Below are 18324 nucleotides of genomic sequence, written 5' to 3' on the forward strand. Positions count from 1 at the left end.
ACATCGAACGCACACAAGTAAAGATGTCGATGAAAGTAAATATTAATAAAATTATTTAACTAATTACCCAGAAGACGTTGAGATGACAAATAAAATGTTGTATTCTTTATTAATTTTATCATTTTCTGTTTACGAAAATAATAAAATTTAATCTTTTGCAAAAGATAAAAATAGCGATAAGAGGGCTTGGCTCTTATTATCATTTTCTATTTTGATTTGATTATATTCAAGCGAGTCTTTATAATTATATATAATCTTTTACTTTTGGAAAAAACGAAGATTATTCGTCGAAAAATTATCTATTATATATTGCAAGAGGAGTAGTAATTAAATAAGAATAATTAAAGTTGACCCAATTTTGAAATTACTGTTCTTAGTCAGTCTCAACTTCGAATTTGCATAATAGAAATTTTCCGATTATTGTATGTAATGACTTAAATGAATGTTAGTTACATTCTTAAAGTATCATTACTCTTAATCGTTTCAATTGCATAACAAAATTAATGAATGCTTATGATAATTTAATATTTAACAATGCATTTGAGGTATACGATCAAGGTATATAAAAAATCCTTATAGCATAAAGTGACACTACAACGTATCATAAGCATAAAAATAAAAAAATGATTGATACAGAATTAAGTCGGAGAACAATGTTAGTTTACGAGATTACGGAGACTGTCACTTATTTAAGTGTAAATTTTCAATATTATTATTATTATATAGTTAGTAAAATATCAGTATTGAAGAACAGAGAAAAATATTTAAAAAAAATTAAAATATATAAAATGACTTGCAATTTACATGCAAAATTCTCCCATGTTAATGAAATGATTCTCATTATTATTAGCAATGGAAAATAGATCGATTATCACTAATATGTTTGAATTTTAAAACTAAACAAAACTTAAAAGGCTATTATAATAGCAATGAAAATCGATCGCAATGCTTTCTAAATCTCTTCCGGGAGAAGGAAAAAAGATTTTAAAAAGAAGATTGAAGAAGGTAAAAGATAAAAGAAGAAGGGAATTATGTCAGCAATGATCTTAAATATCAATGATGAAAGTGGATCCTTAATCACATTGTCTGCACGATGATTTGAAAAGTGAAGAAGCGGATGAAAAGAAGGAGGAAACTCGAAAGTAGATCACTCACATAATTACCGAGATATCTTGATTTCGGGACAAGTGTTGTTTCTTATGAGAAGTTTTTAATGAGAAGAACTTAAATAGCAAACATATGACGTGCAATCTTACGTATTATTTGCCGATTACGACTATTTGATGATGAAAGTGGACTGGACCGGTCATATCATCATCTCATACCGATATTTGGAATTTTATGTAAAGTGGAAGAGGCAAATAATACAAGTTAGCTGTTGTAGATTTTGTTGAAGCGATATTTACCTATAGCCTAATGTGCACACGAAACCTTAATAGTTAAAGTAATTAATTTCTTTTCACATAAGATTCTTCTTCTACCAAACAATACTCACATTGATTGTAAATTAGTTCTCTCTTTTCTCTTTCAGATCTCCAAATTGAAAGTTAATTATTATATTCATTGCCTTATTACAAAAATGTATCTTTATTACGCGGAATATCGCATATATTAATTATACATATATATAGGATTCAAAATGATCCAAGTTATTTCATAATCCATATCGATTGAAATGACTTTTAAATACATATGTATCTCCTCGTGCAGCTGTCGGCTCCGGATACACATTTTACTCCGACGAATTCTCCCGATCGTTCTCTTCGCTGACTTTCATCCTCCGATCGAGCGAGGAGGAGAGCCGGCGCCGGCATACATATGTGGCACAGCGTGGTTTCACGCGTTGTAAATTATCCGTACGTGGCCATTCATGCCACCGGCAATGCGCCTTCCTTCCCTAAACTCCGATTGTCCGATCGAGTACGCCATTTATGCCTCTCGCGAGAGAAAATTACGAGGCTATTACGCTTGCTTCGTGTATCCAGTGCTCTGCACGTGCGTGTTCGTTGGCGATAGTGACTTTCATTCGGCATTAGCATTGAGCAGCGAGGAAGGTCGCTTTATCGGCGATCATTAGCATCAAGCGGAGAAAAGATGCAGGAAGCATGTTCGTATCAGAAACCCTAACTGCTTCTGTCTCAAGACTGCACACTTTCGAGTAATAAATCGGAAGCAAATTACCGGAAGTAAACGGATAAGATTTGAGAGACTGGTTCAGATATTTGAGTATTTATGAGCACGGTTTCTCATCTTATCTTGATAAAGAAAAATAATTGTTGAAAATTAGTTAAAGAAATATCTAGCCTCTTCAATGCATACTTGTAATTTACATTAATACTGATTATACACTAATTGATATTTTATTAATATTATCATGCTATGTGCCAATAATTTTTCTAATTATTTCGAGAACTCTTTTTATTTTATCGAAGTAAGTTTCGATATGATATTTTCATGACATACATATTTTAATAGGTTTACACGAGAGATGTAAGATATAAAATCCTATACATATGCACATTACATATGTAAACTGCTTGGCCCGAATCTGGGGCCGGTTTTTAATAAGGTCCACTCGCTATCTATTGATACCTAATTTTAAAGCTTAAAATTTAATTGACCGCTCATATTTTTTTCTTTATTTGGCTGCCGTAAATACCTTTAAATGACATTTTAAATATTTTCAGAGAAAGGCGAAAAAATTCTCTATAGCTTTCTACGTGAATCATATTAGATTTCTTATATTTATAAGTGTCTTAACGAGAACAATGTTAGTGAAGTTACACGCCTCGGGAGAATAGTACCCTTCATTGTAACGAATCATGCGAAAAGCGGCAGATCGCAATCAAGTCGACAGACCGGTTTTGCCATCGAGCAATTAACGTGGAAGAATTTCGCTTAACTCGCAATGAGACGGGGATTTAAATTAATGACGTGCTATGACGCGAGACTCTCTGTCGCGCGATCTACAAAGCACGAACGCTAAAATATACAGGTCAGTGTCGAATTGAAAAGTACCTCAGATCGATGTTGCAAGAAGCAAAGACCGTTGCACACAAACACATATTGCAAATTACTGTACAAGCATATGCATGCATAGAATATAAACGTGTAAATAAACACTCAAAAAATATTCCGCTGATATAGTTAGACGTATAGATGTTTTTTTGTATCTGTTAAAACTTGTTTGTCACGTATAGAATTTATAGAAGGAATATATATTCTGTCTCTGTTACTTAGGCAAATGAAGTAAATTACATATGCAATATTACAATACTTGTTTACAATATTACAATATTAATTACAATATTACAATATTAATTACTTAGCTGTTTTAGTTAATTTTTTATACCTAGAAAATTTTTGCTGTACTTGCAATATTATTTTTTTGAGTGAATAAGACACCCATTCAATATAAGTGATTATAATACTCTAGAGAATTTTTGTTGGAATTTTTTTTCAGTCTAGACACTTGTTCTGCTATACCAATGCACTTACGTAAGTTTGTGCACGACGTGCTTAAGTGAGTCTTCTTTCGTTGAACCCCACGGTGGGTCAGATAACGGTCAACCGCGTATTCCACTTGGCCGGCCAACTCGCACCTCGATTTATTACTACGTCGACGCGATTTTCATTACTGACGAAAATTTGAGAACCATCTCTACAGCAATTTTCAAGGCAATTTTGGAGGAAAGATATAATTTTAAAGAAGAAATTTTCAAAACTTTACATATATCGCTTTTTTTCGATGATAATTGGAAATTTATCTATATTTTTAGAAAAAATTAACAATTAAAAATCAAACATGTTTTATTATTACAACAACATAGAATAAAATCATCAAGGAATTCGTAATGTCAAAAGCATGTTAATATATAAAAAAAATTGGTAATGTATTATAAATTTAATCTCGTAACATGCACCTAACGCAGTGAAGAGCTCGTGCTGCACTTTCGGATATTCGCGGATATTTCTGTATGTCTTGTTGTTTTTCTATTTTATTATATCTCTTTTCCGCCTGACAACCAACTATCAAAATGAAGATAAAAAGATTGCTGACTCTAACAGCTTGTACGTCTATTTTAGACATTTTGGAAATAAAGATTAATTCATTATAAAATATTTGATCAAACTAGTCATATCAATATACAAGCTGTTAGAATCAGCAATCTTTTTATCTTCATTTTGATAGCCGGTTGTCAGGCGGAAAGATATAAAATAGAAAAACAACTGACAAGACATACAGAAAGCGGGAATATCCGGAAGTGCAGCGCGAGCTCTTCACCACGTTAGGTGCATATGCAACTTTCGCCAAAACTTATTCCACAAAATCAACGCAACCGTCAATTTAATAGATTGGAGTAAAAAATTACTAGGCTCCGTGAAACTTAATTGAAGCTACAAAGTAACATAGCAAACTATAGAGTAAGATTGAAATTATAAAGAAGCAGAATAAACTTTGATCTATATTTCTGGCTTTCTCATCGTGGAAGTAACACAATCGTAAATTATATATAAAATGTGTTGTTATTTTATTAAGACAATATTTAAATTAATATGTATAATGACGTAATATAATTATTATGTTTATATAATAATGAGATATATGTACCTAGTATATTTATAGAATTTCGGATACTCTTTTTGTTATAGGATATTTAAAATGTTTTATTAATATTATAGCTGCGACTTTATTTTACTATATTAATATATTATAATTTATATAAAAAAAATTAATTATAATTTATATAAAGATTTTTTTGCAAAGAAGTGTAACTGTAAAAAAATTATCACGAGAGAAGTGCAGACACGATTGGTACCGAGCCAAGAGATACATCTCGCGCTTGAATGACACGTGTAACCTTGACACGCACGTGCATCGTCTGTGTGCAAGTGTTGTACGAGTATATATCTATTCAGTGTAAATTACTCTATTCGAAATGTCTCAGTCGGCTGCTATTCATTTCCGTTTCAGCTGCTTCAAATGCAATCTCAGTTTTAAATAATAAAATCAGTGATTCATCATAAAATTGCGTGACCTGTTCATGATAAATTACTCAATAAACCCCTCTCGGTAAATTATGTATCATCTGTCAAATTTTTCGGTGCTTAATACCAATCGAGACTTCGTGAGAAAAACTTAAATTAATCCAGTTTTACTTTTCCCGTATTTTTCTTTTTCTATTTGGACGCGCATTATTAAATTGCAAAATATAAAAGAAATAAATGAGAAACAAATGCAATTAAATTTAAATAGTTTTGCATCTATATTTTTATTAATAAATATAATAAATATGTATTTATATATCAACTTGTTTAATGACAAAATAAAAAAATCTTGAGGTATAACTGCAAGAAATTTGTTTTGCAAGAGATTTTTACTGATGGAAATTCTAGAAGAAACTTCCGTTACTAGAATCCGCTAACACTATATAAACGAATTCTTGCTCGGAGAATCGAACGAGTTCCGTTAATCGAACGAGATCCGTCCTCGGATGAGACACATCCGTCAATCCATAAGCGAAGATTGTCATTATTTTTTACACGTTCAAAAGGCGTCGAGCAGCGTCTTCGTGCCATTGCTAACCCACTTAGAAGTAACAGTAACAGGTGGAACGATGCCCAAAAATTTCGAGTGTTGTAACAGTGACACCGATCGAACATGTGGTTGCCGGAAGAAAAATAAATCGTCGCTTATTCTTTCTCACTGGACTTTCTCTCTTACGTTACTCTCGATTGAAAAAATGAGATCGCGAAGAGAAAAAAAGATAAATAAATTCGCGCAACTTAAAACGCGAATTTCCGCAAACTTGGCCGGTTCGCATCGCGACGACGCGATTCTCGACGCCTCGTTTGCCGTCGAGGAAAGTGCAAGTTACGCTCCGTCGAATGCAAATTCTTTCCCTGGTAATTGCGTGCACCTTTCACGGATATGTCCGCCGGACGATTAATCGCAATTTTCAGCAGCGAGTGCGTAATGAGCGTGCTCTTTGCTATAAAATTAATTAGAGATTTATGATTGCATTCCTTCATTTTGCTTGTTCGGTTTTTCTTTCCTTGCTTCCTTGCTCGATCAATTTCTATGTGCATAAATGTATGTAACAAACAACATTGATTATAGGTATACTTTTTTATTTTATTTCTATTGATCTTTTTCGATTTTATACATTTTTGTATACAACTAATGTTCTTATATAATTAAAACGTAATATATTTAATATAATATATTAATTACATCTATTTTTTGTGATTACAGGTAACGATACCAAAGAGTGCAAAATAGTATGCGAAGTCAAGGCAGGATATCGTCAAGTTTCATCTTCCTGTTATGCATTTTTCTCTCCACTTCGATATGGATTGTTATCGGTATGTTTACTTTAAATATATATATTTTTTTATTACATAGAAAATATATTTAATTTTAATTAACTTTCTGAAGTCATTTTAATATAATATTACCCTGCAAAAACACCAATAAAACTTATTTGTGTGAATAATCTGAATAACAGAACAAGAAGTTAAATTGCGTAATAAGAGATAATAATACTATGAGTATATTAGAGTTTATATAATAGTGAGAAGATAAAAGAGATGGACCGAATTTGATGACTTTTTTACAACTTTGGCACTTCAAATAAAAAAATAGAGCGCGACTTGCTGTACGCGATCTCGTAACCTCTTTTTGCCGAGAAAGTACTTAAGATTTGCATGTGATTCGATCGATTATATTCATGGGAAATTATGCGACTTACCTCGAAACAGCGAGTCATCGGCTATTTCGAGCGTAACGAAAAAAATTGTACGTTTTCAAGGTAAGATAATCTGCGGCATATACTTTCTGTGCTTCATGGGAAAAATCGACATACTTTACCAAGGCAACCTTCCAGGATGGTAACTGATCGATTATGATTAATCGCAGCGTGAAAAATGGATATTTCCTTCCGCATGAAACGATCCATACCACAAGATTGTTCATTTATTTTTTATATCGTCTAAGTACATCTACAATCTATTAGAAAGTCTTTAATATCACACGTCTGGAGAAAAGACTCATCCTTTTACTCCCAAATATCAATTTCATCTCAATTTGCAACGAGCAATTTAATCTGCAGAAATCTTATTCGTTTCACCAGGAGAATTAAAAACACTGGAAACTGGTTGAATTTACTATAATATATTCACGCGCTTTTTTATAGATTTTTTTATATTATATTATATTTAATACTTTGATTTCAGATTTGTTATATTTTTTTACATTATATTCTTTTATATTATATTTTATGCTTTGATTTCAGATTTGTTTAGCGAAAAAAATATAATATAATTAAAATTAATACATTATATAATATATGATATACGCCATATAAATTGTGCATGGATACATTAATTGCAAGTTATCTAAGAGAAAAAGATACTGATCTCGCATCGCGCTGAAACGAATTTGCAATTATTCGTGTCATAAAGCCGCGGCGTATAATTCCCATCAGCACTTCCTGCCAAACAAGAAACGTTTTTCGCACAACGGGTGCTTCACGCAAATTGCGAAATTGACTTCGCGAGAATCGGATTGCGCAATTTGTGGAACAATTCGCCATCAGAAACGAGAATCGTGGCATCTTCCGGCCGCGGACAGCGGAAGCAGCCGGGCATTTGCCTCGCTTTTGATTGGTCGCAGCTTTTAATTAAATGAATGCTTTTCCGGTTTTTTCGACAGGAAATCCCGTTCGCCACAGGACGAGACGGGAAGCAGAGATAGCGTCCACCAACTGGACCGCTCTGGCCGACGAATGGATTGCGGCGAAGGCCAGGGCCGCCGAAAAGATGGACGTCGCTCTGCTGCCGTTCAACGAGAGATTTCGGGAATTACCGCCTACAGTTGAGACTTTCGTGGTTAACGGCACCAGTTCAGAACAATTAGAACGAGTAAGAAGGAATATTTTTTATTCACATTTATATCCCCGGTGAATAAAGTGACATTTATATACATATTTTAATTATAAATCAGTTATATAAAATCTTTCTTTATCAATTAGAAATTTCCTCTGATATACACGATGTAACTGAAAAAAAAACACATATGAAGCTATCAGATTCTGTGGTCAATTTGGAAACAATTTTTCCTTAGCAAAAATGTTAAAGGAAATCATCATTTTTTGTATGCTCTCAATTTTTGCCATCTTTGTAATTAAACCTTAAATTAAAATTCTAATGAAGTAAACTTTACCTGAAATTAACTAAAGAATGTAGTTTTATTAATATATTAATTCTACGAAGTTCAGTTTTTCTGAAAAGCTCTTCTTTTTCAATTGATAACTTGAAAATTATTGGTGTCTCGACATTTTCACTGAGGAAAAATTTGATGGTGTGCTCTATACATGTTTGTCCAGTTACACTCTGTATATAAATATTACGAAAAAATTGCTTATTTTTTATATGAAAATTAACATAAGAACTTGTACCAACAATATATCATAAAGTGCACTTTATAAATATTCACAAATCTTTGGAAGAGACAGACAGACGCTATAATTGCTTGTTAAAATAATTTTGAAACTTATACTGAAAATTTTACTATTTATGTCGTTTTGTGTAAAAAAATTCTTAATATCGACTAGCATACATAATATATTCTCTGTTTCTATATTATTTTACATTTTACATTACAAAATGAATATAATAATTATAATAACTTCAAAAATATTTTTAAAAAATTCTAGAATGATAAAAAGATAACGCAATAGCTGTCAAACACTTTTTACATTTTTATCGTGTACATTGCATAAACTCGATGATTAATATTAATACGGCTTACATCGTTTGATCTGTTTCTACTTTGCGTGACAGTAGTTACATGTCGAACGCAATCAGACCGTTGAAAACGCATTCGACATACTCAATTAATAAAAAAAGTAGCATCTATCGACTCAAGCCTCTTCCGTAAACAGAAACTTGTGAAACGCGTATTATTCTATAGAATTATTATCGCATAAATAAACCGATATAAAATCGATGATCGTGAAGTGAGAAAAGACCATAAACTTTCCATTCGTTTGGATTTACTTTATAATAAGAAATGGGAAATTGGTTTAATCGATACATTTTCACTCTTGCATCCACATATCGAATCTTAATCAGTGTGTTTCCTCTTAATGCGTGAAATTAATTTAGAAAAGCATTAATCAACCGCAAGTATTGATAACGAATCAACGAAGTATATCATATGTAATTAATATACGCAAAGATTACTGCATCAAAAAATTGTGAAACTGGTGGATCAAATTGTGTTTAATTAGCCAGAAACTCTTTAAAGTATATTGCTAGATGTACATACATATATGTATATAAAAATCCTCTAATCGTGCGAAGAGACTCATCGTGCAAATTTCGAAATTGTCATCATTGTTCTGTACCTTTTCGCGACCTCATCTTCCTCTCTTTTTTTTCTTTTTGTTTTATTCAATGGGAGGGACGACCATGTCGTTGCGGCTCTCACTTTCAGTGCCAAAATACTTTCACCAACGCGACCATCGACAAACACCGTGAATGCAAGTATGTACATACTTCCTATCCTTCCTATTCGTGTGCGCTTATACGCATCGTGTATAATGTGGTGTCAATGACTTTCGCTTCGCGAAAGTCGCCCACGATCATCGATATCATTCGTCATCGCTTGCGTAAAAGAAATCGCATCTATAGATGTATCCACGTCCGCACGCGATTGCTCCCTTCGAACTCAGAAAAGGTGCTCGTTTATTTCGGGATCACGATCCAAGAAGGAAAGTTGCATGATTAAAGGCACGCAATAAGCGACACGAAGAAATTCGTTTCACTTAATTCGAATTGTATTTCGTGATGTATTATGATGTATAGACCATAAGCACGCACACATTGATTAATTTTCTGACGGTTTTCGTGCCTTCCTGTAATTAATAGGATTTCAACTGGGACGTATTATTAATTCAAACACCTATTTTATAATTATTAAAGTTGATTTTTATCGTAAACAGTTGGGAAACATTTAAATATCTGAAAAAATAAATGAAATAATTGAAATAAATTATATCTCTGTGTGAAAATATATGTAATCATAAGAAAAAACATCAGAAATTTATAAATATTTTCTACATAATAATTAGAAAGATACTTACAAGTATAATTAATAGTGTAATACATAATGCAATAAAATTTTTATGCAATCATTATCGCACATTAAAATGACTATTATTAATTTTATTATTTTATCAACTACTTTACTTGAAACGTTATATTGTATTAACATGATCATGTATACTTAATTGTAGTTAAATTACTCGCGGATGCTATGGGATATGGAAACAGTCCAGCCAAGTGGTCATTTATCCGGATTCGTTGACAAAGCTCTTAAACTGCTAGATCTGAGACAAGTGATGATGGAAGTTGAAACCTCCGTAATGTCTAAAGTATCTTGCACCGCATGCAAAGTAGGCGCTGGCTTGCTGCAGCATTATATAAAGGTCGGCAAGAGCGACGAAGAAATCATGGCCAGCATTTATCAGTTTTGCGTATCACTTAATATACAGAGCGCCCGAGTCTGCCACGGAGTCACCATGCTTTTTGGGGTAAAGCAATAATTGTTTATGCATATATCTTTATATATTTATTTTTCAATTATGAAAAAATATTATTTATATAAAGATTAATAAAAATTGAAATTAAAAATAAATTCATGTATAGGGAGAGGTGATCTACGTGCTGAAACAGGTGAAAATGGGTCCAGCGCAAATCTGCAGCTTCGTGATCGGCGACGCGTGCGACGACGCATTCAATCCTCTACATGAATGGGAGGTGGCTTTTCCACCTGTCAAGAAACCGCCGATCAAACCGCCGATACCGCCGCAGGAAGGCGCGCCGACCTTCAAGGTGCTGCACATCTCCGACACTCATTACGACCCGTATTATCAAGAGGGTGCGAACGCCGAGTGCAACGAGCCGCTCTGTTGTCGACTGACGAACGGCGCACCTTTGACGGCTTCAGCCGCTGCTGGACGATGGGGCGATTACAGAAAGTGCGATACCCCTAAAAGAACAATTGACCATATGCTTAAACACATCGCTGACACGCATTCGGTAAGTGACACGTCCGAGCAATTAATTAAATTAGCATATGAAATTGACGAAGAGACAACGACACGTTTATTCTTCTGGAGTAAATCTTACGTGCATACAAAATTTTTTAACAATACGTGTGTTTTGGTGTTAATGAAAAAAAATACAATAAAGAATTATTTATATTAAATATAATAAATAAGATACTTTTGTGCAAGCAGAAAAATTAATAATAGCGTTGACATAAAACTGGTGGGGAAAGTGGGAATGGGAAATAAATACTTTTCTTCATGGTTTAAAAAATTTCTAGGACATTGATTACATCTTGTGGACGGGTGATTTGCCGCCTCATGATGTATGGAATCAAACGCGAGAAGAAAATTTAAAGGTGTTGCGTAATACGGTCGCGCAAATGGTAGAAATGTTTCCCGGTATACCGATTTTCCCAGCCTTAGGAAATCACGAAAGCGCGCCGGTCAACAGGTATATCCGCTATATATCTACTTAAACTCGCCTCCATCTCGGAACCTCTCATCTTGGAACACTGTCACTTTCACATTTCTAGAAAATATTATTTCAGAGATGATTCACATTTGCAACATATTAACATATTATATATTTGCAGCATATTAACATATTATATATTTGCAGCATATTAACTTGTGCAAATTTAGAAAACTATTTTTTTTTATTTATTTTATACTCTATTTTATATACAGATATTTCAGGATTTAAAAACAGAATTAATATAATAAGATAGGACATAAAAGAAGAAGGAAATACTGATTAAGCTATTGTTAAATTTTTCCTATCTGATTAATTAAATTAATGACTTTAGAAAAATTATTTTAGAAACATTCGGCAACATTAATCGAATTGTAATGATTTCTATTACATTTTATTACTGTTTATATACTAAAATAATTAGAATAAAAACTCTTCTGTAGAAATAACAAATATGTGGTTCTCTATAAAAAGAAATATTAACATATTCCTGAAATTAAATTCTTTCTAAGATAAATAATGCAATTAAAACACCTGCTTTTTAGTTTTCCACCACCCTTTGTACCTGAAGAAAACAGTATCTCATGGCTGTACGACGATCTCGATAAACAATGGCGACGTTGGCTGCCAGCTGGTGTATCGCATACCGTCCGTCGAGGTGCCTTCTACTCCGTCCTGGTTCGACCAGGTTTCAGGATTCTTTCAGTGAACATGAACTATTGCAATAATAAAAACTGGTGGTTACTGATCAATAGCACGGATCCAGTCAGCGAGCTACAATGGCTCGTATATGAGTTGCAAGGTGCCGAGATCAACGGCGAGAAGGTACACATAATTGGCCATATTCCTCCTGGACATTCGGATTGCCTTAAGGTGTGGTCGAGAAATTACTATCACATCATCAATCGGTTGGTACTTGATTGTTTAAACCGCTACTGTAAATTACCATCTAGTCAATGCATTGTGTTGAATGTCCTTCCTCTATTTTCATTTAGCTATGAATCAACGATCACGGCCCAGTTCTTCGGACATACGCATTATGACGAGTTCCAGATATTCTATGATACATCAGACCTTGGTAGAGCGCTCAGCATCGCCTACGTTGGTCCTTCAGTCTCGCCATATTACGATCTGAATCCCGGATATAGAATTTATTACGTTGATGGAGATCATCCAAAGACTACGAGAGTAAGTAAAATGACCATTTTTCTCATTACTATGATTAATAAATTTCACGCTGGTGAAATTTGAAGTCGAACAATTCTATGTGCCTTTTTCCTCAAAGAAGTTATTTATTTATTTCCGAACTAATGCGCGTATTCTAGATGGTCATCGATCACGAGAGCTGGGTCATGAACCTCAAGGAAGCAAATCTGTACGATTATCCAATCTGGCATAAATTGTATAGCGCACGACAAGCCTATCAAATGGCATCACTTTTGCCGAAGGACTGGGATTCCCTGATCGACAAAATGACCAACGAGCCAGCCCTCTTTGATCTCTATTACAAGTAATTTTATCTGCAATATGACAATGTGCACCGTATTTTTTATAAAAAAGAACAAATATTTTTTAATTAAAAAATTAGAAATCTATAGTTTCACATACATAATATATTGATAAATTTATTATATGAAAATATATTCCCTTATTGTTAGATCGATCGATTTTAATATTATAAATGAAGATATTTAATGACAAATTAATGAAGAAAAATAAGGCACAAGATTTAATATTCTCCCAAAAGAAGGAATGTGATATTTGTTTTTGATTCTTACAGACATTACTATAAGAATTCTCCAGTGCGACCGGCATGCAATGACGAATGTCGCAAGAGATTACTCTGTGATCTGCGTAGCGGAAGAAGCCACGACCGGAAGGCGTTATGTCAGAGTTTAGAAGCGAGGATCGATGTCGAGACTAGAACGGGCTGGCGAGCGTGGATCTATAAAGGACTCGCATTATCGTATGTAAAAGACATGTGGATCGAACTTTACTCCGGCAATACTAAGACTAATGAAGTTAATTAATAATATTACTTCGAAAATTTTAATGTCAATAATTTGACAATATAGTAACTGTAGATATAATCTACAGTTAGACTTACTACGATCTAATTATAGTTATTAAGTTTATAATTTATCTAATTTTAGATCAGATCTTTCTCTTTTTTCGTTTCTTATTTTGAAGGAATTTGTTTTTTTGAACGCGTAGTTTTATAGCGATATGGCTATAATTGCCTTATTTATTTTTTTTAAATTTTGTTATCTGCTAATAATCTTAATTTGAAGCAAATAAATCAACAATTTAAAGCGATATTTTTTAGAAGTCGAAAAAAACAACTAATGATAACAAGAAGACATATTCTAACAATTGAGTCTAACAAAATTTACAATTAGTTTAATAAAAATCTGAAAGCTTTAAATATATTAATAGTAGCACCAATAATCCAGCTTGACTGCGAAGCGATGTATTAACGATCCAAATCACAGAGAAATATCAATATCGATAATATAGAGATAAATAACTAAAATCCGATCTTAAATTGAAGAAAGAGAGGAAATATATACGAATTGCTCAATTAAAATATATCAATTATTATGTATTAATATAACATACACATTATTATATTAATCAATATAATATATATTAATATATTATACATATTATCACAATATATAGTCGCGTCCCCTGATGATTATATTTGATGTTTTATAATTCTGGAGACACGACTACATGTGATTTAGATATAATTCATTTTTTATACACATTACAAAATAAATTAAATTTTTATCTATTAAAGTTATTAAATGTTGCCATAATATTTTTATTGTCGTTTATTAAAAATAATTGCAAGAAGCAAAAAATACAGTACACAAGCGCGAAAAACTCAATTTAATGATCAATTTAATTTGTGACGAATTAAATTTTTTTCGTTGTTTAACTAAAATAACGTAATATTAATAATATTAAATATTACTGCGAAATATAGTAATTATAAGAAAGATTAAATTAATTGTGTTCTATTATATAAGACGGAATAGTTATTATATCTCTGAAGATAAAATTGGTTTTATTGTACAAATTTTTACAAAAAGTTTCAATACCAATGGTGATTATACATCTATGTTATAGAAGTTGAATTGCTCATATATTTTATTTGCTTGTATTTTATTAAATGTTGTAGAAAATATATTTTTTCGCGCAACACCTTTCGTTTTCTTTTTGCTTAATTATAAGAATTTATTTATAATATACAGACGCTAAATTTTAGAGTATACACAAAGAGAGACATACGCTATTAATAATTTAATAATTAATAAGTTGTAAATCTTTATTCAACAGCTCTCTAGGAAAGAAAGAAAATGCTGACTGATTGCATTCAATAATACAATCGAAACCTCAATTAATATTGCTTCGTCTAGAATGCATGTATGCATCACACTCGAACGAGTTTTCTATAATCAAATGTAAATATGTATTTTATTGCATATGTATATGTATGATATTGCATAACACTTGCATGAGAGATTGAAAATACTAATGTCTTCAGTGATAAGAAGAAATTGCAATAAAAAGGAAAATCTCCGATTCTTCGCGTGTGTTTCAGAAAGTTCTTCACAACACATGCATCGTAATTGAAAGCAATCGCGTTTTTATGCAAGCTCCTTCGAGTGTCGTCTGTATTAGAATAAAAATTATATAGAAACACGTACATATAAACGAACAAAATATTATTACGCAATTTTAACTATAAATATATACGCTCTAATATTATCTAAATATTCTTCTCTAATGAAAATTTTTTCAATAAAATAAATAACATGAAACACGGTGTTGGGAACTCAATTGACCAACTATTGTAAATACTATACTGTACCTTTTAACCATTATTTGGATTAATTTCAGCAAAAACGCATTAACGTTGCGTAAGTTGTTTCACACAATGCGCAAAGGTATTTAAAGCTTTTCTTAGGCACACTTAATTTGACAAGCGCATCACAACAACACTCTTGAGCCGGCTTTATTTAAAGTCGAAAATATCACGTAACTTGTATATATCTAGAAGTAGAGAAGGTAATCTTGTTTGTGGTGATGGAATATATAACAGCCGATGATTGACATTTCTATCTCCCCGCACTATATAGTAAGTAGCATGAATATATATACATATATAATATGCATATTTAAAAGGAAACTTTATATACATCCAAATGAACCAGCTGCATAATTTTCACAGATAGCAATCATTTAAAATACATTACTGCATAATGTGTAGCTATATATATAATCTCTTTTTAAAATTATTTTGAACATTTTAAAAGAAAGATTTGAATAATATTTTATTAATAATTTTTAATATATAATTTAAAAATTTCTTATATACATAACATTAAAAAATGAATGATGAATAGAGATCATTATTCTCAATAATTTCAATAATATACTTATGTATATATATATAACGAAAATTTAGCAAAATTAATTGTAGCTAATTGCAGTTAATAAAATTAATGAATATAGTTTTCATGTGGCTGGTTTTTTTATTTTGTATTTTTTTTGTGGCAAAGTTAGGCTGTTATAAATATTTTAGCTTATTTAGAATAGTTGTTTCACGCAATACACGCTTGCACAACAATCTTTGCATCTTGGAAAAGATTTAGAAGGAGAATCTATATATAATATTAAACATGTGATAAGAATCATAATTCGTTTTCACTCGGAGAAAATAAGTTTTTATATTTGTTTATATATTTTTATTTGTTTATTGATGCGCGAAAAAAATAATATTCCTCATTTTTATTTTTGGCAATTAAGATAATATGAAAATGTAATTAAAATTTTTTGGAATTGCAGAATGTCGGTGGTGATGGCCATCCCCAGATTTGCGTACAATCTACCAAAGTACGTTTTAGGACTGGGTTAGAACAAGAAAACCGATGCTAAATGCAGATGTGTGACTCAATTTGTGATGTTAAATTATAAAAATATTCACGACGTGGCATTTAAGACTCGAATTTCGATGCCGTTAACATCCGACGATGATTATTCGTGGAAACTGAATATCGCATTTCAACTCGTAAATGCTCTCATAGAATTTAAACATGCTAAATTTTTCAAAATCGAAGATTCTACAAAAATGAATGAATCGAAATAGATTAAAAAATATAATATTCAGTTTTTTGAAAGAATCAGTGGACGAAAGAAATTGAAAAATTAATTTATTGTGCGAAGTTAAAAATAAGTTTTCTTAATCTTCAGAACCGTATATTAATTTAAAAAATTTTGTATATAATACAAAAAGAATCAGGCTCTAATTTGAAAATTAAGAATTCGTAACTTCGTTAAATAAATTCATATAATTGGTTTTTTAAATAAATTAATTTACACAAATGAGCAAAGGGCTCTAAAAATAAATAGGGAAAACGAATAGTATATTACGATTACGTAATTACACATGTACATTAAGAATAACATTATATTTGAACAGCAGACTTGCGTTTACAAAAGATAAACGTGCGATCTTCTCACTTGGAGAAATATGATCGTGAAATTGTGTGCTTTGAATCAAAGATTGAAACAATAATATTTCAATGAGTTCAGTTCCTGAAATAGATATAAGCGAGAAAAAATATCTTACGTCGCACTTGATCTATTTGAGTGATTATTTTATTATCGCGTATCTCTGCGCAAATCTGAGCTCAGCGAAATTATAAATAAGTTTTCAATATCTCCTTTGTGAGTTCTTTCTAACGAGCGTTGTATATAATATGTAAATATATATGCAAATATTATGATCGCGCAGATTAATATTTTCTCTTTCATTAGTTAATTATTAATTAACGAGCGATTAATTCATCAACGGCACGTACTTTCACGTGAAATCATTCAGCTTATAAATAGGTCAACAATTAAATCCAGAATATATAACTAAGAATTCCATTCTGAGTCATCTTTGCAATGAAATATTTAAAATATATTGCAATGTGAATTTACAGATCGAAAGCCGCGAATGCTCCCAGTGTTCCTAATATTTCGATTAATCTACGACCTAGTACAAGATGCGTGTTGATTACCGTTGACTATATATTTTATTCATATATATAGTATAATAAATATATATCGCAGTTTTCTCGTTATTGAAATAAACTAACAAACAAATGCTAAATTAAGTTATTTTTAAAAATTCAGCAATTACTGGTGATAAAAATTACTGGTGATAACATATTAAGGATATATATAAAAATATTTTAATAAAAAAAAAAATTATGTATATGTACCTTCGATATTATGCATCTGAAAAAATTGATCAATATATATAAGTATATATATAATATGACATATATTAAATTGTGCAGAGATGAATGAAAGTTAAGTGTATGAGCGAAATTATATTGTACATAAAGGAAAACTTTTATTTATTCACAAGTGATGTTTTCGCTGACATTGTTGTTTTATATTAAATATGTGTTTTAATATATCCAGTTTTATTCCTGTTCTTTTCTTCCTGATAAGTTAATAATTTTTTTATTTTGTATGCAATGCTATAATTATAAATATAATATAGAATGTTTTGTAATTTAATTGCAACTTTTTTTTAATGTACAAATTGTTCTCTTTATTGTTCTTATTAATCCATTATTTAAAAATGCATATAAAGTCGATACTTTAACTCGAAAAATCGTTATAATAAAGATCGATTAATTATCGATGTAACGTCGATAATTTGTCGAC

The 18324-nt window shown here is 31.4% G+C and overlaps 1 protein-coding gene across 6 annotated transcripts in view; it reads left to right on the forward strand.

Moving 5' to 3' along the window:
* The window catches only part of LOC114942066 (sphingomyelin phosphodiesterase), a 65047-nt gene extending 46977 nt beyond the window's left edge, over positions 1-18070 (forward strand). For 3 of the 6 annotated variants that reach the window (XM_085486980.1, XM_085486979.1, XM_029317359.2), the window contains exons 2-11: positions 6257-6366; positions 7715-7923; positions 10302-10598; positions 10714-11106; positions 11396-11568; positions 12135-12497; positions 12585-12777; positions 12915-13099; positions 13370-13555; positions 16447-18070. In XM_085486980.1, coding sequence (XP_085343106.1) covers positions 6285-6366; positions 7715-7923; positions 10302-10598; positions 10714-11106; positions 11396-11568; positions 12135-12497; positions 12585-12777; positions 12915-13099; positions 13370-13555; positions 16447-16516 — 2151 coding nt within the window. In that variant the 5' untranslated portion in view covers positions 6257-6284 and the 3' untranslated portion in view covers positions 16517-18070. Of the gene's footprint in view, positions 1-6256; positions 6367-7714; positions 7924-10301; positions 10599-10713; positions 11107-11395; positions 11569-12134; positions 12498-12584; positions 12778-12914; positions 13100-13369; positions 13556-14934; positions 15420-16446 lie in introns of those variants that run through there. The other 3 variants (XR_014925700.1, XM_085486981.1, XM_085486982.1) reach the window with 3 other exon arrangements.
* Positions 18071-18324: the final 254 nt, after the last annotated feature.

This window comes from Nylanderia fulva, unplaced genomic scaffold (genome assembly GCF_048542155.1).
Source record: "Nylanderia fulva isolate GAGA-0341 unplaced genomic scaffold, ASM4854215v1 Scaffold5, whole genome shotgun sequence".
Lineage (NCBI taxonomy): Eukaryota > Metazoa > Arthropoda > Insecta > Hymenoptera > Formicidae > Nylanderia > Nylanderia fulva.